This window comes from Cupressus sempervirens, chromosome 4 (genome assembly GCF_028749045.1).
Source record: "Cupressus sempervirens isolate cs-2001-9-10 chromosome 4, ASM2874904v1, whole genome shotgun sequence".
NCBI classification, from domain to species: domain Eukaryota; kingdom Viridiplantae; phylum Streptophyta; class Pinopsida; order Cupressales; family Cupressaceae; genus Cupressus; species Cupressus sempervirens.
In genome coordinates, this window is record NC_143121.1 from 350,894,421 (window position 1) to 350,918,004 (window position 23,584).

Consider the following 23,584-nt stretch of genomic DNA (forward strand, 5'->3'; position numbering starts at 1 on the left):
AAAACCCTTTTCAATAAGATCCCATATGCCTTGAGAACAAAATATTGTCTTCATTTTTATAGCCCAAAATTCATAATTTTTACCAGAAAATATTGGAATTTGTGATTGAGCTATACTACTTCCTAAAGCCATATTAATACACAGTTACAACTGCACCTTACAATTTTAAACTTTGCTTTACAAAGAAAATCCACCAAACAAGTTTAAGCCAATGACATATAGCTTAAACAAACAACATTATAGTGCTTATTTTCCCCTTTTAACAATTTTTTTTTATCATTAGACTTCACTCCAAGAAATCAGCTCATACCTTCTTCAAACATTAAACTGGGATCTTTTCTTCTCTCAATCTTGGCAGCCACTAGTCTCCAACTTTAGAAGTTGATAATGATCTGCAATCAAGAAAACATTAGAAGCTTCATTCACTGCTACAGCAGTTATACATATCAACACATAATTCTTTTCCTCCTAGGCCCAACTCTTCATGCTCTAATACCAATTTGAAGGCAAAGAGAAAGACAAATACACAGAAATAATACTGATTTTATTGCCTTACTGCCTTGCACAAATGTATTACATAAGGCCTCTATTTATAGAGATCTGAGAATACTCTAGAATACACATAGAAAATTTTACACATATTATATTATATTATAATATTTCATGTATTAGAAACATGGGCGGCTTCTATACAATAGCTGGGATGGCTGATTGTCTGCTATTTACTTTGGATGGTAGATAGACGGCTGAGGTGGGCTAGACGTGGGCTGGTTGTCTGCTATTAATTGCAAAAATTAATAACGCCAACTACCACCAACAATATTATAATAAGCTATACAGAGTCTACCACCCCATTTGTACAAACAATTGTCACATAGAGCAATTGTTTTGGCTCTTTTCGTGTTGTGTAGTGATTTAAAATAAAGGCTATAATATCTAAGGAAGGGAAGGAAAATGCACTATCGTTATGGTGAATTGTCGTCCCTTTATTCTAACAATCTCACCTCCCTCTGAAATTTGCGTTTCTTCTCATCATTTCTACAAAGATGTCGGACTTCAATCTATGTTGCTATACTTCATGAATAGATGAAGTGGTTGCTATACTTCTATCAGAGGAGATATGAAGGAAATCTTCAGAGGTAGCTAAGGAGACTCTTATCATTCAAGATAGAGGCAAGAACAAAAGGAAGAAGGAAATGAAGCTTGAAATTTTTGGGAAGAAGTCTAAAGTGAAGTGTTAGAACTATGGCTAGACTGCTCATATCCGAAAGGATTGTAAATAGAAGAAGATAAAGAAAACAAAGAAAATGGAGAGTTCTTCTGATTTCAAGTCTTCACAAAATGATGACAAAGATGTAAGAAGTTATTCTTTGGCTAATCAGTCATGTGATGATGATTGGTTAGAGTAATTCAATATTTATATGGAAGATGTTTGTCACAATGCCATGTGTGACTCGACACCACTGTATAGTGGGAGTTGTTGGTAGTGACATAGATGTCATGTGTAACTCGAAACCACAATTTAGTAGGAGTTGTTGGCAATAACGAAGTAATTGATCTTCATTGGTATTGTAGATGTTTAAGGAACAAAATTTTGATATCACAGAAGGATTTTTTCACATTTACCAAAGTATATTTTAGACATGTTAATCTTTGTTTGATTGAAGATGTTGACATCTTGAGAGCTCAATGAAGTCTTTTATAAGGGTGTGGTATATTTTTTCATTTAAAATGTTATGATATTTTTAAATGGGTCATGCAATCTCTCTCGTTGATATTGTGTAGATAATATTTTCATGCTTATTTTCCTGAGACTATCGTTGAAACTTTGACATGTTGATCTTGATTTAGCTTTTTTTTTTAGTATATTGTCATTTGTTTGATACTTCATGATATTATAATGTTACATTTGGAGTTTGCATGGATATATGAATTGTACATGCTCATGAAAACTTGGAGATGGAGATGATGGTGTTATCTCTTGTGATTAGATATGTGTTTGTTGGAACAATTAGATATTTTAGTAGGAGGACTATGCAATATTTAGAGGTGTAAGTAGGACATAGTACATGGGTAATGTATTATTTATGTTCTTGATGCTACAAGTTTGTTGTCTCACCTCTATGTCATGTTGTTCAAAATGGACATGGTTAAATTTGTATAATAGATATGGTCATGTGAAGTATCTCTATAGATACTAGTATGTACTTCTCAAGTGGGAGATTGTTGAGAGTGACATATTCATATGGTGGTTGTTAATTGTATGGTGAGATACCATACTTATACAGTGACATGACATACATGTGATTCCACCATACATTGAAGGGTTGGTCATGACTTATCATTGTGGTATGCCTAGCGCTAAAGTGGGTATGTCAAAGGAACTGGCCTGATGTTGAAGGTGTCCAAGTGATGGAAGATGTCTACATCACCAAAGGCATCAATATCGTCAAAGGCATCTACATGACTAAAGCATTTGTATGATTGAAGCATCCACATCATCAAAGACATCCACATGATCAAATGCATCTACATCACCAAAGGAATCCATGTCATCAAAGGAATCAACATGGTTGAAGCATCTACATCATTGAAGGCATCTATGTGATTGAAGGCATCCATGTCACTAAAGGAATTTACGTGACCAAAGACACATGACCGAAGGTGTAGGAGCAACCATCATCGAAGGTGTTCATGTGAATAGAGATGTCCTAGTGATTGGATATATCTGATACCTAAATGAGTGAGCATTGGATGGATGGTTGACCATTGGATGGATGAGTTCCAAGACTTTTAGTAATTGTTTTGATCTTGACAATTAATGCACCAAATTCTGTGATAAATTATAGAATGTATAAATATCTATCAGATTCATGAGGGCAAGAGGAAGTGTGAAATTTAGGGTGATTGTAATACAATTGGAGCCTGTGAGCCTATCTATAAATAATAGTTTATTGTATTTAATTTTTTTTACTATAATACAAATTTTTTGGGGTTCTTTGGGTGGTAGGTTTGTTGGGAGGTTAGTGCTTCCATCCCATCTAAGTTGGTGCCTCTATCTGGCATAGACCAATGGATTTGTGACATGTTCTTAATCATCTCCCATGGATCCTTGCCTTTGGTTGTTGTAACATTTATTGAAAACTCAAGCTCTTGATGTAATGACAATAGTGATTCCAATAAGTGGTATCAGTGCATTGGGTTATAAGTTCAAAGCCCTCATTTCATGCTAAGGGTGGATTGTTGGCAGGTCAATGCCTCAATCCCCTCTAGGTTGGTGCCTTTGTCCAGCATAAACCAATAGATTTATGGCATGTTCTTAATTATCTCCTATGGATCCTTGTCTCTGGCTATTGTAATGTTCATTGACAGCTTGAGTTTTTGGTACAATGGCATCAGTGATTCCAATAGGATTCTTCTTGAAAGGGTTTACCATGTTAAATATGGTCTTGTATTTTTATCTTTTGTTTTTCAATATTCACATTTTTCCTGTGCATCTCGATGTTCTAAAGTAGATTTACAATATTTTATATTTCACCTATAAATTAGCATTTTGAAGGCATTTTGCGTGAGTAGCTTTTCTATTAGTAAGTACCAAAGTTCCTAATTGTAGTGTGGTGATTTTTGAACAAGAGTTATGTTATATATTTTAGTATGAATTTGAAATAGAATGTAAGATGTCATGGATAATTTTTAATTTGTGAAGACTAACTACATCAAAGATAGTAAAAACTTGTTTGTAATTATTAATATTCTTTAAAGTAGCAATTAAACACCATTTTTACTGCTATTTAACCATAAGTCACTAATTCTTCACCAAACTAATACATTTTGTGGCCACCACCCTTTACTTCTTACAGGTGAATAAAGATGTCAAGGACTTGGGCAAAGAGAGTGAGATCACCTGCTCTATTTATCGCTTTCTGGTGGAGGACTAGTTGAAGACACTATTGGATAAACCTATCAAAGAGGAGGGTGTGGACATGGACAAGGACAAGCCTAAGGATAAGAAGGATGAGGATCCTAGAAAGAAGGATGAGGATCCTAGAAAGAAGGAAGGCATCTAGCCCTAGTTTTAGTTTTTTCTTTGATGTTTATGCTATTGTTTACTATGAACTAGATACCCTACATGGTTTTATTTATATGTTTATGTTGTTATGTGAAACTAATAGCAACAAGTTGTTTCAATGCTACTCTAATGTTTTTGAGCTTTTTTCTATCTACTAGTAATAGGACATGCAATATTTTTTGGGTTTTGGATCCTATTTTGTTTTTCAAGTTTAATGTTGTTATTGGTTAGATGACAGGGAGGTAACCTTTGGCTGACTTCTTAGCCTTTTTGTACTCTAGTGTCAACCCTCCATTCATTTGGCTACTATCTCATACTTCAAAAACCATAACTTAATAATTTTGGAGCTCGTAAAAAATATTTTCTTAGTTTTGGAAATATGTGTAAGAAAAACTATCATTTTCTGTAAGATTAAAAAAAATCTTTATTATGATTGATTAAAATAATTAAAAAAAATTAAATAACTACTCATTAGAATGTTTTTAGAGGATAGATAATTAAACTAGCATGCTCTATTTTTCCATGTGAAAGATCAAATATATTATGTCATTTATAAGATATAGCCTTTGTTCAAGGAAGCCCTTTTTTTTTTCAAATTACTTTTTCATTCTATATTTTAATAATGTCTAGATACTTTTTTTTGTTTTTCCAATAGTCATATGTTATTTATTTCCTTATCTTCTATTTATTTTAAAAAAATATATTTCAATTTCCTATTATATTATATTTTTAAAAAAATAGTTATTAAAAGGTCACTAGAGATCTATTGTTTAAGATTAAAGTAAAAAAATGTCAATGGATTACATAATATTAAAATAATAGTAATTAAGAATTTAATTTAAAATTAAGTATGTTATTATGTTTTATTAATACAATTTAAATTATGTATTTGATGTTATAGAACTTTTTGAAATAAATTAATCATAGAATTATAACTTATTAGAATATTTATAATTAATTTAAAGAAGATTTTATTTTACAAAAATGATAGTAGAATACAATTAAAAATAAATTAGATTTAAAATTCATATAAAAGATATTTTTAAGTTTTTAAATATTAATCTAAAGAATTAAATATATATTACACATTTTTATGAATTATTTGTTCTTTTACAATTTTTTTTTTTTTTATAAAACTTCTAAGATATTGCCAGCTTATGATTGTGTGTTATTTTGAAATTGACTTAACTTATATAATGTAAATATAGTGAGCTTGAAATTATGTAAATTTAGTAAGAGATTTACATAGGAATTCCTTTCCCTTTCATTTTCTTAGGCATCCATTCAAGTCAACAATATTGAAAAAGGTGGAATCTTTTTAATTTATTTTTAATGTTTTCATTTTTCCACATGTATTTAAGTACATACAAATGCAAACCATTTGATAGAAGAAGGGGGTATTGAGCAAAGAAAATGAATGTTGAATTGGCTAGAAATTTGAAAGTGCAAGGGAGAGATATTCTGCTCTTCAAAATATGTATTTGAAAGAGTTAACTACAACTGAACATTACAATCTTCATTCGACCCTAATACTAGCAAGAAGAATGTGCAACACCTTGAGCATTAACTTTAAGATTCTGATGGGGAGACAATCGAATTTGAAAAATCAATTCCTAGTTCATGTGTATAGTATTATTATGTATAGTAGTTTTAACACTTTTGAGAGGTACAATTTTAGTCTCATAAATTTTATTATCCGGTTGATATTGAGATTATAATTGTGATACTTTCAATTTTTAACATCAACTCATCCAAAAATTTCATGTCATGGCATCCATAAATATATAAACTAATTTCAAAATTATCCTTATCGTGGTTTTTAGTTATTTATTTTCTAATAGAATATTGACATTAATGCAATTTATTAGCAGTGTTTATTTGATCTATTAAAATATAGTATCATGCTGAATTTATTCATTTCTTTGTGTCTTGAGCTAAGACAATTCCCCTTATGGTTATGTTGGCCATTCTTGTAGTTAATTTATTTATATTATGTATCAACTATAGGATTTTTGGTTCTTTAATATTAAAATAAAGAAACATAAGAGACATCATATTTCTATCCCATACAAATGTTTTAATACTTGATCCTCCTTGATGAGAATGTTCTTTGCAAGTCAATTAACTTAGGATATTCTGCTATCCTTCTGATTTTCTTCCTTTTTTCATCTTCTTCTACTCCACACATTTCCTCTTCAATCCTCAAAGTGACCTTATATGGTTTACTTTATCAAGTCAGCTTGAATACACTTTCAAATAATTAATATTCATCCCTTACATTAGCTAGACCTAACAAATAAATTCATCAAACTAAATATATTGACTCAAGAAAATGCTTTGTCAACTAACCTAGCTCAATTAACACTAGTTCCATGCCAACTTCTCTTTGGTTCCCAAGTGTACTTGGTAGACATTTTCTTCTTGCAAACTCCCTTTAGTGCATGATTAAACTGGATGGTTACTGTCTCTAAACTTAATTATCTTTGGTACACTCAATACACACAAGAAACTTTCTTCATCACTTGAGTAAGCTCGACATACACTAATTGGTAAAGACTTGATATTTTATGTAACATCGAAGATACACACTAGAAAATTTCTTCGTCACTTTAGTAAGCTCGACATACACTGATTGGTAAATACTTGATATTTTATGTAACATTGAAGGTAATATACAATTGAAAATATCCATCATAATGCTGGGATTTTCCTTATTAGGATCTATGTAGACTTGTTGCAAGATACCTATGGAGATATTTTCCTATCCTTTGACTAGCCACCAATTATCCTACTTTTTTTCTAAGGTTGGATGTAGATTGTCATGTAGAGAACACATCCTTTTCATTGAAGATGAGTATCCTTTTCTAGGAATTGTGTAACTATAGTTCTACATTTTTATATTAATGATAGGGAATATTTTATGTATTCATGTGTACTACTCAATAGACTCATAAGGAGATTATTATTTCATTGACATCATCCTTTTAAACCCTTGTGTGTTATTTAATGAATTCCTCAAGGAACTATTCTTTCTTTGGAGTAGTCATTTTTCACCCGTATGCATTATTTATAATATTCTCAAGGATAGAATAATTTCCTTACCATTTTAAACAAAATTCTTTTGGATATAATTATTTCCTAAGTTATTCTTGGGATGAATTTTAAGGATGATAATGTTTGGGTTATTAGTTTATTAATTGTATATTTCCTCTGATCTATTAGGATGAAATAAACTACAATAAGTCTACTTTACAATTCACATTTCCTAATCTTTATCATCTTTAGCTAAAAGGTCATGATTAAAATATATCTTATTTTTATGTGTATTCCTCACTTTCATGGATTAACTTGAGTGTAATAAACTTCTTTGCCTTTAAAATTCATTCAATTACTTTCACTCTATTCTATTATTTAATATCTATATTTTTAGTTTACGTGGTAATGAATTTTTGTCTCATATTTGTCCAATTCCCTTATTCTTCCTATGAAATTATTCATTTTCTCAAACTAACACTCTAAATATAAAAATGGTAGTTGAAGTATCTTTCTTGTAATAGTATCATGAAAGAGCTAATTATAATACTATGCCATTTTTTAGTCTCGATATTTATTTGGGTAATTTTCTTTACCGTGTCTACCTTTCCACATAGTTGAATGAGTTTACATTATTTGTTTGGGGGATTTCTCACTTAAAGCTTGTTACATGTTATTACTCTGTAGTCCTTAGTAGTGATCATATCTATCACTCTATCTCTTTCTTCTACTTTATTCTGAGTATGAATGTACAATCATACATTTTCTGAAGTTAGAATTAAATTTACCATACATTTAAAATTATATACTACATATTATATTATTTTCATTATTATTAAATTTATTACCAATTTTCTATTATATCTAATAAATAGATTAATAAATATTTATCCATCACATACTCAGTTTAACATGTAGTTGGCCTTACTTTTAGGCTTTCCTCATTTATTAATCTTTATTGAGATTCACTTTAATATTTATAATTCATATTTCACTTTTGGTGGCTTTATTTGTGTCTCTCAATATTGAACAATGATTTCATGGTTGACTCTAGATTCATATTTCATAGGTAATTGGTTGGTATAGGGAGCCTTATGGGGAACAAAATGGGATACACCATCAATTACTTCATGAGGTGCCTCATATTCATTAGTTTTATACCAAATTTAAATTCAAGAAATTTTTACTCATTTGAGTATGATTAATAAGTTTTATTTAGAGTGTTTTGAATTTTTCTACTTGAAATGGCTTAGAGAGGTAGAAAAGAAAGCTTACCTCCATCATTTTTACACCAAATGATCCATTAATTCACATCTATCCCAAGATTTTATCATAGAGAATACCATTGGTTCAAATCTTGGACGCATATCATCTTACTATATCCTTTTTTCATTTATCAACTTAAAATAATTATTATTCAATCATACTTTTTGCAATATCCTTGTAGGTCATTTGTGGATATATTATATGGCATCACGAGTGGTCATTTATTTTCCAGAACAACTTGACCACTTTAGGTATAATATATATTTTTGTGCTATAAAAATCTCTACTACTAACATCACATTTTGAATTTTAAGCTTTTTAATTCAAGTTTAGGCTTAATTTCTTTATAGAGCTTTGAATGATACCAACCCCTTTCTCCAATCATTTTCCATATTTTCTACTTTTAGATTATGGGTGGTAAATCTCCATGTAAGACTACAAATAGATAAAATTGATAGTAATAGGTAACATAAGTTTAATTACAAATTACAGGGTTGAAGGCATCTCCAATGGCATTTGTTATGTTTGTTCAATTTATTCCATACAATTCATTGTGTAACAATCATTTTTATCTCAAATTTTGAGCATATGTCAATTTCTTTATTTAAAATTTACAAATGAAATGTCATAATTAGGTTTATAATATGTATAATATTGTGTACATATTTTATCCTATCCTTGGCAAAAATCTTTCATTACTACATTTTATTTTATATTCCCATCACCATCTCGTTAATAGAACTAAATACATTGCATCTACTAAATGAATCAACCTATTTGGGCTTAATTAACAATATTTCCCTCCAATGCATGAACTAACTTTGGTGAGAGCTTCTTGTAACGCCCCACAAAGGGATCCCAAAGAAATAACCTAAAGTTTTACAAAGTTTTCCAACAAATTTTTTTTTTTGAAACAAGAAAGAATAACATACACATTAAACACATAGTAGTGTAAGCAATAACATAGAATCAATTAAAAGCATACATAACAGGTTGAATCACATTTAAATTTAATTAAAGCTAAGTCTATCAACTATCACATCCACATGAAGGAATAATTATAAAGTCCAATGTCCATAATATACATTTGTTCTGAATGCCTCTTGGCAAATTAAATTCGGAATGCTCAATCATCCACTATACATGTCATAGGGTATGAAAGGCTAAAAGAATATGCATATGTAAAAAATAGAAATACATCATCCTCCTTAGATCCATGATTAAAAGTACAATAAAATAAATGAAACCATCCACCACACATGATACATCCATCCATCATAAAACACAACTAACTAAGTACACGGTTCCTCCCAATTATCAATAGCATCATAAGACCACTGTGGGCCCTAGCCATCCCCCATGTGTGACATCCCAAGCAACTGGTTAGATTGTTAGTACTATTGTAATAGGGGCGTCAGTACTAAAACATGCTACAACCTAAGCATAAGGAAATCTAACATACTAGAATAAAGCATAAGATGATCCTACAAAGTAGATAACATCACCTATAACATGCTAATCATCAATATAAGGAAATAAATTAGTAAATAACAACATCTAAAAATGATAAACAAGCATCCCACGAAGCTCTAGCCATGGTGACTATGGATGGTAAGAGTGAAAAAGCACTACCACCCGAGTGTGTGGAAACTAAATGGCCCACTCCCACCGCATTGTGGAGATAGTATCAAGTCCCAAATAGGATATCAAACCACATATCAAAAATACTCTCTAAGTCCAGGAAATCCTAGAAGCACTCTAAGTAAAGGGTTCTAAGATATATCGACATCTAAATCCCGGAGGCACACAAAGACATGCAGGAAACCTACTATGTAAGCGAGCAAGTATCATTGCATGAATCATGCTTGGAGTTACCGAAGTAGTCCCTTAGAACTCCGAGGTCCCTACTGATCCCACTATGGCCACTAGTATCCTCTCATATTGACAAGGCATAATACAAAATACAAAGTGGCAACCAAGCATTCTATGTACTCTCATCCAGGTCTATACTAGCACTCAAGGCATGGGTGAGAACATACAAGACTCTTATTAAGTTCATTTTAATCACCATTTAGTGTAATGTTTTCACTTATTAAAAAAACTTACAATGAGTTACCCTGGCAGCCACTTAGGGCCCCAACCCCCATTGTAAGCCACTTCCTGACACTACATATAGATTACCTACCCTAGGCTCATAAATCACAAATCAAAGAATCATAGAAAAATAACCTCAGTCCTATACAAGTGACTGGAAAGCATCATACAAATAATCATAATAATCACATCTATGCTCCGTCAGCAACTGGAAAGCATCAAAGATAAATCATAGTATCCATTGGTTCTCAATGAGCAACTGAAAAATATCCCAATAATATTGACGAATGACTCACAATGGTTAAGTCAAACATGTCACAACATCACATCATCAACATAAAATAAAATACTTCAGTCCCATCAAGGCGACTATAAAGTAATCCAAATATAACTAATTGAGGACTCAAAAATGGTTAAGTTAGATATCTCATAGCATAAATCTTTCCATCCCACAAGGCACTGAAAATAGTAATCAGCAATATATACACACTAACCATAGAGCATAACATCACATACCATGGTTAAGTAAAAGTATCAAGATCGAGTACAATCACATAACTCCCAAGCCTTTGGTAACAACTTAAACTAGTCAACATCTAATCAATCCCAAAACCCCCAAATACATATAGCATATAGAAACAAGATGCAAGTACATGTTTTGGTTTAGCCTTGAATACACATAGTGTTAGTTTATAGTAAAGTTCCAATTTTCATTTCAGTGTGTGTTTTTGAATTTAAAGGCTTATATCTTAATCCATATAGTTTAACCCATTCTCATATTTGATTAAAAGTCCAATTACCCAACTTGATTTAAATCAATTTTCTAAAATGATCTAAAGGCAAGTTATTTATTTAACTTATTAAAATAAAACAAGTAATTGCAATCTAAACCATATTATTAAAGTAATATTAAAATAAATCTACAATTTTTATTTAACTATATTCATCATTAATTAAAACTAATTTTTAATTAATCTAATCAATGATTATCAAACTAAATAATTATATTAATATCTCAACAATTATTAGTTATTATTAATTAATAAAATTATCAATTCTTTTATTAATAAAATTTAACTATATTTAAATACATTATTATTTAAATTAATAAATAATAATAAAACATATCAATATTATTGTATAATAATAAAGTTTACATTATAAAACTTATTGATAAAGTGTTATTAAATAATATTAAATTTAATATTAAAATCTATTAATTACATTATTAATAAAAATTACCAATAATATTAAACTTCTTAATATCTATTATTAATTAAAATAATAATAATTAAAAATTAATATACATATAACAATAACTATTAATAATTTATAATAATTTAAAAAATATAAAAAATTCAGCCCTTTTATAAGTCATGTGGCCTCATCACAGGGTGTTGTAGGCTTTTATGAAAAGGTCATGTGGCCCACTACTAACACAAGTCTGCTGGCAGTTAAGGTAGGTTTGGTGTGGGGGGGGAGGGGGGGTAGGGGGTAGGGGTAAAACCCCCTCCCCACAATTTTTTTTGTTATTTTTATATTTCTTTTTAATAAAAAACTTATAAAACAATCCCCCACCAAAAGTAATAATATATATTATTTTAATTAAATATTATTTTTAATAAAATTCATTTCCTCAACCAATTTCTCTCTTTACTAATAATTTTCTATATATATGTATATGCACATTTATGTTATTTTATTTTATTTTATTTTTTAAATATAATTTTCAAATATAGTATGATAAAAGAATCACTATCAACTATTCAAGTTTTGAAACTAGGATTTTCATTTTCAAATTGAGTTTTTTTTGCCTGATCTCTTTGGACAAAGAAGGAATCAACATGCATATCAAGATTTTCCAAAAAATTACAAGATTGATGCATTTATTACAATAAAATACAAACAATCAGATTCACAGTCACGAAGAAGACAAAATCATTCAAATAACATAATTCTAACTGGGTGAACAAAACTCAAGAACTTTCCTGGTTCTAATGCTAAGACGCAACCACCTAAAGATTGTGAGAGAATTCACTTCTATCCTAAAACTTCTCTCTAAAACTTTCCCCAAAATTTCCCTTCCAAAATTTGCTTCAAAATTTGCTTCCAAAAATTCGCGTTCAAATTCCCTCCCTCCAAAACGAACCCCCAATTGGTGATAAGGAGTTCCTCCTTAAATTGGGGCACTAATTGTGCATTCACATGGGAGAACTTCGTGGTCACAGACTTCAACTCTTATTAACTTTCATTTATCTTTACATTTATCATTTCCATGCACGTCAAATGAATTATTAAATAATTTTATTTACTTTTCACTTGACTTCTATTTTAATTTATTTATTAAATTTAATCTCATGCATGCATTATGCAATTAAAATACATTTTAATTAATTTCTTATATTTTCAACTCATGCATACATCATGCGAACTTAAAACTTTTCAATAATTTAATATCTTTTCACTTTTTAATTTATTTTTGAAACTTAATTGATAAAATATTTATTTACTTAAATAATAATAATATTTAGCATTTATTTAAAAATGAACTCTAAATATATTACTATTAAATTAAATAAATATTATCACGTTCTAAATTTAAACTTATAAATTTTAAATTCGAATTTAACTCTTTTTATTTAATTAATTTTTCAATTAGTTAAATATAATTTAATATTAAAATATTATAATAATTTTCCATTAAATTAAATCATTTATTTACTCTTTTAATTAGACTTAATTAATAGAAAATTTACCAAAGACTCATAAAATAACATACGAAGACCCATCAAAGAAAAACACATACAAAATCAAACTAAAGGGTTATAATCTTGAATTAATGTCATTTGATGCATTCAAAGGGTACTCAACTCAGATACTTGTCTGAATTATCAATTAGGACAAATCGCTTAAGGGTTTAGGATTTGGACTTAAGAATTTATCTCTCCTCTCTTACCATTGAGATAATGTGATAGGGTACACTCATCCTGGCATTTTAGGGAAGTCGATACTTGGTACCTTCAACTTTCATAAAATCTACATGTGTACAGACACAATATTCTAAGCTAAACAGGCAATGGCAGAAAGTGGTGCATCATGTAGATCCTGACTAGTAGGTAACTATGACTCCCTTCCTTAAACACATCAGAAATGCCATACATAAAGAAAGAAAACACACACACCATACACATGTAGTATGGGGTAAGTATCCATAAGAAAAAACATATGGTAATCCATCTAACTAATCATCATCAATAACTTGAAAATACTGTATTAATCATCATGCATACATGAAGTATAGAGTGCCAAGTAATCTCATCATAAACTTAATTCAATCTAAAACAATATATGATAATCTCAAAATAATGCTACTAATTATCAAACATAAAATTGGCCTAAAAGAGTTTGGTAATAAAAGCAAAAATGCAAACTAGGGGAAGGCACTACGTCCACCCCCCCTAGACTTAGGCTTACTCTTGGAAGTCTACAAGAAAGATAAAACTAATGTACTCACTATGTGGGTCCTATCGAACCCTTTCCCCTTGTGGGAGGATATGACTCTACTAAGAACACTACAACACACTTAGAGCAATATGATTCTAGTTTAATACTAAACTGAAAATCATATTGATCCAACATTCATTCCTTTAATAAATAATAAAATAGATTCCCCTAAACACTCGAAACAAAGGATCAACATCCTTAATCCTTTGGAAAACATTCAAGATGCTATAATAACTATAAACCATACTACTATAAAGCATAGATTAAAGATAGATGTTTTGAAAATAGAATAGTTTCAATTTTCAGTTTGCTTATATTTAGGTTTATGTATAATTTTCAGTTTTAAAGTCTAAGTGTTGAAGTATGAAAAATATACAACTAAAAGTTTAAGTTATGTTTCAGTTCAATTAGTTCAAGTTTTAGTTTGATATAGGTACATATTACATTTTAAAGTTTCATTTTTGTTCAACTAGTTCACACTAGTGGTGTTCCAATATACCCAAAGCTCCCAATGTAGAAATTTGAGCTCTGATACTAGATGTAACGCCCCACCAAGGGATCCTAAAGAAATAACCTAAAGTTTTGCTAAGTTTACCAACATTTTTTTTTTGAAACAAGAAAGAATAACATACACATTAAACACATAGTAGCAGAAGCAATAACATACAATCAATTAAAAGCATACATAATAGGTTACATTCCTTAAGGATCCTATGATGTTGAATCACATTTAAATTTAATTAAGTCTAAGTCTATCAATTATCACATCCACATGAAGGAATAATTATAAACTCCAATGTCCATAATATACATTTGTTCTAAATGCCTCTTGGAAAACTAATAATGCTTAATCATCCACTGTACATGTCACAGGGTATGAAAGGCTAAAAGAATATACATATTTAGAAAATAGAAATACATCATCCTCCTCAAATCCATGATACAAAGTACAACAAAATAAATGAAACCATCCACCATACATGATACATCCATCCATCATAAAACACAACTAAGTACGTGGTTCCTCCCAACTGTCAATAGCATCATAAGACAATTGTGGGCCCTAGCCATCCCCCGCGCATGACATCCCAAGGCATCAATCAAATTTTTATTACTATTGTAATAGGGACGTCACTACTAAAACATGCTACAACCTAAGCATAAGGAAATCTAACATACTAGAATAAAACATAAGATGATCCTACAAAGTAGATAACATCACCTATCACATGCTAATCATCAATATAAGGAAATGTGTCAGTAAATAACATCATCTAAACATGATAAACAAGCATCCCACGAAGCTCTAGCCATGGTGACTATGGATGGATCTCAATGGTAAGAGTGAAAAATCACTACCACCCGACTATGTGGAACCTAAATGGCCTACTCCCATCGCACTGAGATAGTATCAAGTCCCAAATAGGATATCAAACCACATATTAAAAATACTCTCTAAGTCTAGGAAATCCTAGAAGCACTCTAACTCAAAGATTCTAAGATAGATTGACACCTAAATCCTAGAGGTACACAAAGACATGTAGGAAACCTACTATGTAAGTGGGCAAGTGTCATCACATAAATCATGCTCGGAGTTACCTGAGCAGTCCCTTAGGACTCTCGAGTCCCTAGTGATCCTACTATGGCCACTAGTATCCTCTCATACTAACAAGGCATGCTACAAAATGCAAGGTCACAACCAAGTGTTCTCTCTACTCCCATCCTAGTTTGTCCTAGCACTTGAGGCCTAGGTGAGAACATGCAAGACTCTTATTAAGTTCAATTTAATCACCATTTCATGTAATGTTTTCACTTATTAAAACAACTTACAATGAGTTACCCTGGCATCCACTTAAGGCCCCGGCCTCCATTGCAAGCCACTTCCTGACACTACATATAGATTACCTACCCTAGGCTCATAAATCACAAATAAAATAATTGTAGAAAAATCACCTCAGTCCTATACAAGTGACTGGAAAGCATCATAAAGATAATCATAATAATCACATGCATGCTTCGCAAGCAACTAGAAAGCAACAAAGATAAATCACAATATCCATCATTTCTCAATGAGCAAATGGAAAATATCCCAATAATATTGATCAACAACTCACAATGGTTAAGTCAAACATGTCAAACCATGACATCATTAACATCAAAGCAAACACTTCAAACCCATCAAGGTGACTGTAAAGTAATCCAAATATAAATGATCGAGGACTCAAAAATGGTTAAGTTAGATATCTCATAGCATAAATCTTGCCATCTCACAAGGCACTAAAAATAATAATCAACAATATAAACACACTCAACATAGAGCATACCATCACATACCATGGTTAAGTAAAAGTAATCAAGATCGAATACAAATCATCATATCAACACAATCACATAACTCCCATGCCTTTGGTAACAACCTAAACTAGTCAATATCTAATCAACCCCAAAACTCTCAAATATAGATAGCATATAGAAACAAGATGCAAGTACATGTTCTGGTTTAACCTTGAATACACATAGTGTCGGTTTGCAATAAACTTCAAAATTTCATTTTAGTGTGAGTTTTCAAATTTAAAGGGTTATATCTTAATCCATATATTTTAACCCATTCCCAAATTTGATTAAAAGTCCAATTACCCAACTTGATTTAAATCAATTTTCTAAAATGATCTAAAGGCGAGTTATTTATTTAACATATTAAAATAAAAAAAAGTAATTCCAATCTAAACCATATTATTAAAATAATATTAAAATAAATATACAATTTTTATTTAACTATATTCATCATTAATTATAATTTTTTAAACTATTTTTTAATTAGTTTAATTAATGATTACCAAACTAAATACTTATATTACTATCTCAACAATTAATAGTTATTAATAATTAATAAAATTATCAATTATTTATTAATTAAAATTTAACTATATTTAAATGCATTATTATTTAAATTAATAATTAATAATAAAACCTATCAATATTATTATATAATAATAAAGTTTACATTATAAAACTTATTGATAAAGTATTATTAAATAATATTAAATTTAATATTAAAATCTATTAATTATATTGTTAATAAAAATTACCAATAATATTGAATTTGTTAATATCTATTATTAAATAAAATAATAATAATTAAAAATTAATATACATATAACAATAACTATTAACAATTTGTAATAATTAAAAAACTTTAAAAACACCAACCCTTTTATAAGGCATGCGACCTCATCATACGGTGCCACATGCTTTTATGAAAAAGTCATGTGGCCCCCTACTAAAGTAGGTCCACCGATAGTTAAGGTAGGTTGGGGTGGTGGGTAAAACCCCCTCCCCACAATTTATATTTTATTTATTTATTTCTTTCTTTTTAATTAAAAACTTATATATATATATATATATATATATATATATATATATATATATATATATATATATATATATATATATATATATATATATATATATATATATATATATATATATATATATACACATTTATTTTTCAAATATAGTTTGATAGAAGAATCACTATCAACTATTCAAGTTTTCAAACTAGGATTTTTATTTTCAAATTCAAACCATTCTCAAATTAAATTCTAATTCCTTTCATCTATGGAATGAGGATTTCAAATTGAGTTTTTTTTTCCCCTGATCTCGTTGCACACAAAAGGAATCAACATGCATATCAGGATTTTCCAAAAAAAATTACAAGATTGGAGGATTTATTACAATAAAATACAAACAATTAGATTCACAGTCACGAAGAAGACAAAATTATTCAAATAACATATTTCTAACTGGATGATTAAAACTCAAGAACGTACCTAGTTCTGATGCTAAAATGCAACCACCCGAAGATTGTTTGAGAATTCACTTCTATCCTAAAACTTCTTTCTAAAACTTTCCCTAAAATTTCTCTTCCAAAATTCAATTCCAATTTTGCTTCCAAAAATTTGCATTCAAATTCTCCTCCCTCAAAAATGAACCCCCAATTGGTGATAAGGAGTTCTCTCCTTAAATCGAGGCACTAATTGTACATTCACCTAGGAGAACTCCATGCTCATAGACTTCAACTCCTATTAACTATCCTTTATCTTTACATTTATCTTTTCCATGCATGTCAAATGAATTATTAAATAATTTTATTTACTTTTCACTTGACTTCTATTTTAGTTAATTTATTAAATTTAATCTCATGCATGCACTGTGCAATTAAAATATATTTTAATTAATTTCCTATATTTTCAACTCATGCATACATTATGCAAACTTAAAACTTTTCAATAATTTAATATCTTTTCACTTTTAAATTTATTTTCAAAACTTAATTGATATAATATTTATTAACTTAAATAATAATAAAATTTAGCATTTATTTAAAAATGAACTCTAAATGTATTACTATTAAATTAAATAAATATTATCATGTTCTAAATTTAAACTTATAAATTTTATCTTCAAATTTAATTTTTTTATTTAATTAATTTTCCAATTAATTAAATATAGTTAAATATAATTAAATATTAAAATATCATAATAATTTTTCATTAAATTAAATCATTAATTTACTCTTTTTATTAAACTTAATTAATAGAAAATTTACAAAAGACTCATAAAACAACATACAAAGACCCATCAAAGAAAAACACATACAAAATTAAACTAAAGGGTTATAATCATGAATTAACATCATTCGACGAATTCAAAGGGTACTCAACTCAGATACTTGTCCTAATTATCAATTAGGACAAATGGCTTAAGGGTTTACGATTTGGACTTAAGAATTTATCTCCCCTCTCTTACTATTAAGATAATGTGATAGGGTACGCTCATCCTGGCAATTCAAGGAAGTCGATACCCAGTACCTGCAACCTGCATAAAATCCATGCATGTATAGACACAATATTCTGAGCTAAATAGGTAATGGTAGGAAGTGGTGCATCATCTAGATCCCGACTAGCAGGTTACTACGACTCCCTTTCTTAACCACATTAGAAACGCCATACATGACACATGCAATATGGGGTAAGTATCCATAAGAAAACACATATTATAATCCATCTAACTAATCATCATCAATAACTCGAAAATACTATATTAATCATCATGCATACATGACGTATAGAGTGCCAAGTAATCTCATCATAAAATTAACTCAATCTGAAACAATATATGATAATCTTAAAACAATGCTACTAATAATCAAACATAAAACTGGCCTAAAGGAGTTCGGCAATAAATGAAAAAATGTAAGCTAGATGCAGGCACACTCTTCTTCTTGCTTTGATTATTCACCATATTGTTTGCTCAATGTCTTCACATTTTACTTTACTTAAAGCTAAATGCTTATTCAAGATTAAAAAATAGTGTTGCATATTCCTAAAATAATTAGGAAAAATATGACCCTCCTATTTTACAAAAGAATCTAAGCTATATCTTCAAACTTGTCTATTTAGAAAATATGAAGTTTGTTGTTAATGTTTCTAATAAGTATTAGATAATAGGGTGCCATAAAACCCTTCTATATGTAATTAATTTATTATTTAAATATTATAGATCCACATTTTACATAATACTCAAATGCTTTTTTTTTTGCCAAAATCTAGTAGAGTGAACATATAGTATGATTTTTCTATTCTAGAAATGTTTAATAAGTATAATATATTAATATTGTTTCATGAAGGGTCTTTGGCTTAGTTTTTATGTGCTATCAAATTTGGTTTTTTGTTTGATAATCACAAAAGATTAGAAAAATCACAATACAAGGAGCTCAACTACTTATGTTAATGTCAATCGATTGCTTTCAAGAAATATACAATGTACCAATGTTACATAGACAAGACATAAGATCCTCCATTAATGATGTCCCTAGTTTTGCATGCACCTCAAAATATGAGTACTAGCACTTGGTTACTTTAGTAGGATGTTTTGCATCATTTTGAGGATGATCATTAATTAACTTTAGGTGGATAGACACTTACTTAGTTTTGTAGTACTTCTCCTTTAGTGAAGAATTTTGCAACATATGTTCCTCTTTCCAATGTTTTCTTCTTTTTTCTTAGTCTAATCTTGGGTGGTTGAGAGATAGCTCACATCTATATGTAGCTTGCCAGCAATGAGTATGGGTCTATATCTTATTTTATCATTGTTTTCAGTCTTATAGGTGCTTAGTAGGTTCCAAATTGCTATTTCAGTTCTAGTATCTTGATCATGAAATTAGTTGTAATATTGCACAAGGATCATATGTGTGTTTCATATACATTTTCATTTGACTATTCTAAGAATGGTTTGTCGACTTCATCATTGATATTTACTTGTTTAATGTTCACTACAATCATTTATTTATTTATTAATAAATCACCACGATCTACCTTATTTATTAGAAGGAAGGAAACCTAAAAAAAAATGTTTTACAACCAAAATTTACAGTTCACTATATCTGCCAATCCACGGTCTATGCTACATTTGTATGCATCTCGTTGTATTTAGTATATGCCGAACATGCACGTATGTCGTGTTTGACGTGATGACGACATTAACATTGTGGTCTCCGTCCTGCATAGTGGTGAGAAAAATCGCCCATAGGGCGTTGTATTTGCCGTGATGACGACATTGGCATAGTGGTCCGAGTCGTGCAACTTGTTTGAAATAAAGCCAAAAGTCAAGGTTTTAAAATAGTCTTCCCATTCTTAGAACTAATGTTGAAAGCCAATCTCAGCCAAACAAAAGAATCACCGTATCTACAGTGGAATTCCTCTTTCCGTATTGGATTAGACATTAAAAGACACAGATGGTAGTGAACTCGAACCGTATCTATGCATGCCCATGGACAACATCTTTGGTCTGTCATACCATGAAAATTTTAAGTTTCAACATACTCTAATCATGAAATCCAATTCGCAGCAAATAAACAGAATATGAGTTTATTTAACAATGGAAATCCTCCTCTGTCCATGGCAGGTTCATCGTTCATGTCGTTCCCGTGTGTGTTAGAAGATACTGAGTTTGACTATGGATGACACCTTTGATCTCCCAGAACACGACATAAATCCTTTCGGTGATGAGCCGATAAATGACTACGACCAAGGGAATTCCCATGTTGTAGACGATATTTCCTGGCTGTCAAGCACTGATATCCTAATAAGGTCGTCTGAAGAGAACCCTAATTTGGAAGGAGCTAAGCTAATAAGTTGAAGGAGCGAGGCTTTTCATGGAGAGAAAGATGAGGAGATGGAATTGGCTCAACATCTGCTACTGTCTGCACGAATGATGGGCAAGGGGAAATATGGTCACGCTTCTGAAGTGCTGAGCAGATGCAAAAAATTGTCCTGTCAGCGAGGGAATCCAACGCAGAGGGAATCCAACAAGGCAGCTAAACCAGTCCCTTATTTCGCCTTCAGTATTGATGCTGAATTTGACGAACAAGAGTTTTCTAGTCTGCTTGCTTACTATAATATTGTTATGCCCTTTGTCAATCTTTTCTAGTTCATGTCTGTGCAGGCAATCATAGACACTCGCGGGAATTCATGGGGGATGCGAATTGGATCACACTGGACAGTATTCATTGAGTACCTGACACAAAGATCGTTATCCTCTTCTTCGCCTACGCTCAACCTTCTCAAGATTACAGCAGTTGGGATGGACAGCAAACAGGTTTTGAAAACCCCAAAAGGACTTCATGAGCTGGCTGAATCTTTTGCGGTCCCATTATCGTACAACATTGTGCAGATCGGAGGCATAAAGGACATCAAAGAATGTTTGTTCTCTGTAAAATCAGATGAGGATTGGCAGCTTATGCTCCAATTTTTCTTAGAAGTCTTTTGTACAACCCCCTCCTTTTGGAAAATCTAGTAAGTGTTATAAAGAAAATGAGACCAAGAATATTGGTTGATGTAGAAGTGTAAGATAGCATAATTCTCCATCGTTTGTGAATAGATTCACCGAGTTGCTTTTCCCTTACATTGCGTATTTTGATCTGCTGGATGTTACAACGACAGAAAGGAACTATACTATGAGGGTGAAGCATGAACAATTAATCACTGCAAATCAGATAAGGAATATGATAGTCAATGAGGGGAAGGAAAGGTTTGTTAGGCATGTGAGAACTGATGTGTGGAGGTGTGTGTTCAAACATGCAGGTTTCATGGAAAAGAGCTTCAGCTTTAAACCTATGCATCAGGATGGATTGCCATTAGGAGAATTTGCCTCAAAAAAGTATTATACTTTGGAGGCCGATGGAGATGCCATAATTATAAAGTGGAAAGGAACAACTTTTATTGCACTCTCAGCATGGAATGGTGTAAGAATCATGTCCTACTAAGCAATTGTCACATTATCAAATTGTTGGAAATAGTGTAAATAAGTAAGTGAAAGCCTAGTTTGAACAGTCAGCAATCTTTTCATTAATCATATTTAAGGATTAAACAATAGTTATCAATTAAATAATGTAACACTGATATTATTCAGGATATTGACCTACATGTCGTTAATCCATCAAAATGCTTGATTTAATAAATACATTGTAATGGGCACCCTGGAAATGCCCAAAAACTAAACCAACTGCTGCAAGCAATTTTAATGTCTTTGCATAGATTTCAATGCACATAACATGAACAAGAAGGAATTTATGCAAATTGAAGATTGAACCGCTGCTGAAATAATATTAGTTCTCAAAATGATAAAATCAAATACATAGTAATGTATTCCAAAGGCCAAACCACAAGGAAATGACGTCTAGAATGTTACAAGAGAGGATGAACATCCTCTTATGCCAATAAAGATATGTGACTCACACATCCAAGCTCTTATCAAATGCAATCCACAATCATCCAATGCTATACAATGAGGCTCCCACCTCTATTTATACTTTCCCTACCCCCTTCTAGGAGGAAACCAAATATTAATTAATTGCAAGTGCTAGAAGCTTCCCCCTTCCAATAATTAATGCACTCTCTAGAAACTCCTCCCTTGCAATACAATAATTAATTGTACTTCTAGAAAATTAAATTACTAGAGGCTTCCCCTTTCCCAAAAATTAGTACATACTCTAGAAGCTTCTCCCTTGTAATACAGTAATTAATTAAATAAAAGATGGGGACATTATAGTCCGCCCTCCTTGAAATTTCTTGCCCTCAAGCAATCCAGCAACACAATGAACTCCAACCTTCACCCGGATCCCAAATGAAGTAGTATGTGGCATCCCTCTAGAAATTAAACGAACTGCAAATGAGCATCATCAGGACCAACCACATGTCCTATAGCCTAACACCCAAAACTTGTGCTAATGATGTAGAAGTTAGAATGTCACCAAAAGGTAGCTCCATAGAAGATCTATGAAATCTCTTCTTCCCAACTGTTGCAACAAAAAATTGAATCTTTGTAGATGGTGAAAACTAAACCCAACTCCACTCAAGTGAGTGATTAACATCAAACATCAGATTGTCAGAAGACAATGTTGCATCCATGTTGAACATAGTAATTTCCTAGAAGTGAACATCTAGAATCATGCTAATGGTGTTTCTAATAATGCACGATGATAAGGTAAGACAATTCTTGATACTCTCTAATTACCATGCCCAATTCACAAACAACCACTGCTATAGATTGTGAAAA

General features: G+C 30.7%; 1 protein-coding gene across 1 annotated transcript; it reads left to right on the plus strand.

Moving 5' to 3' along the window:
• The first annotated feature begins 21,202 nt into the window (after positions 1-21,202).
• On the plus strand, positions 21,203-22,292 carry LOC149561492 (uncharacterized). Its single transcript, XM_089827844.1, has 3 exons — positions 21,203-21,430; positions 21,473-21,684; positions 21,908-22,292. Exons 1-3 carry the CDS (start codon positions 21,203-21,205, stop codon positions 22,290-22,292), a joined length of 825 nt encoding a protein of 274 aa, XP_089683970.1.
• Positions 22,293-23,584: the final 1,292 nt, after the last annotated feature.

Bases quoted from the DNA above. Each gene is read 5' to 3' on its own strand.
- LOC149561492 (XM_089827844.1), top strand. From the start codon at position 21,203: ATGGAATTGGCTCAACATCTGCTACTGTCTGCACGAATGATGGGCAAG. The intron at 21,431-21,472 runs GTTATGCCCTTT...ATGTCTGTGCAG, and splicing joins TGCTTGCTTACTATAATATT to GCAATCATAGACACTCGCGG. The intron at 21,685-21,907 runs GTACAACATTGT...GTTTGTGAATAG, and splicing joins TCTTTTGCGGTCCCATTATC to ATTCACCGAGTTGCTTTTCC.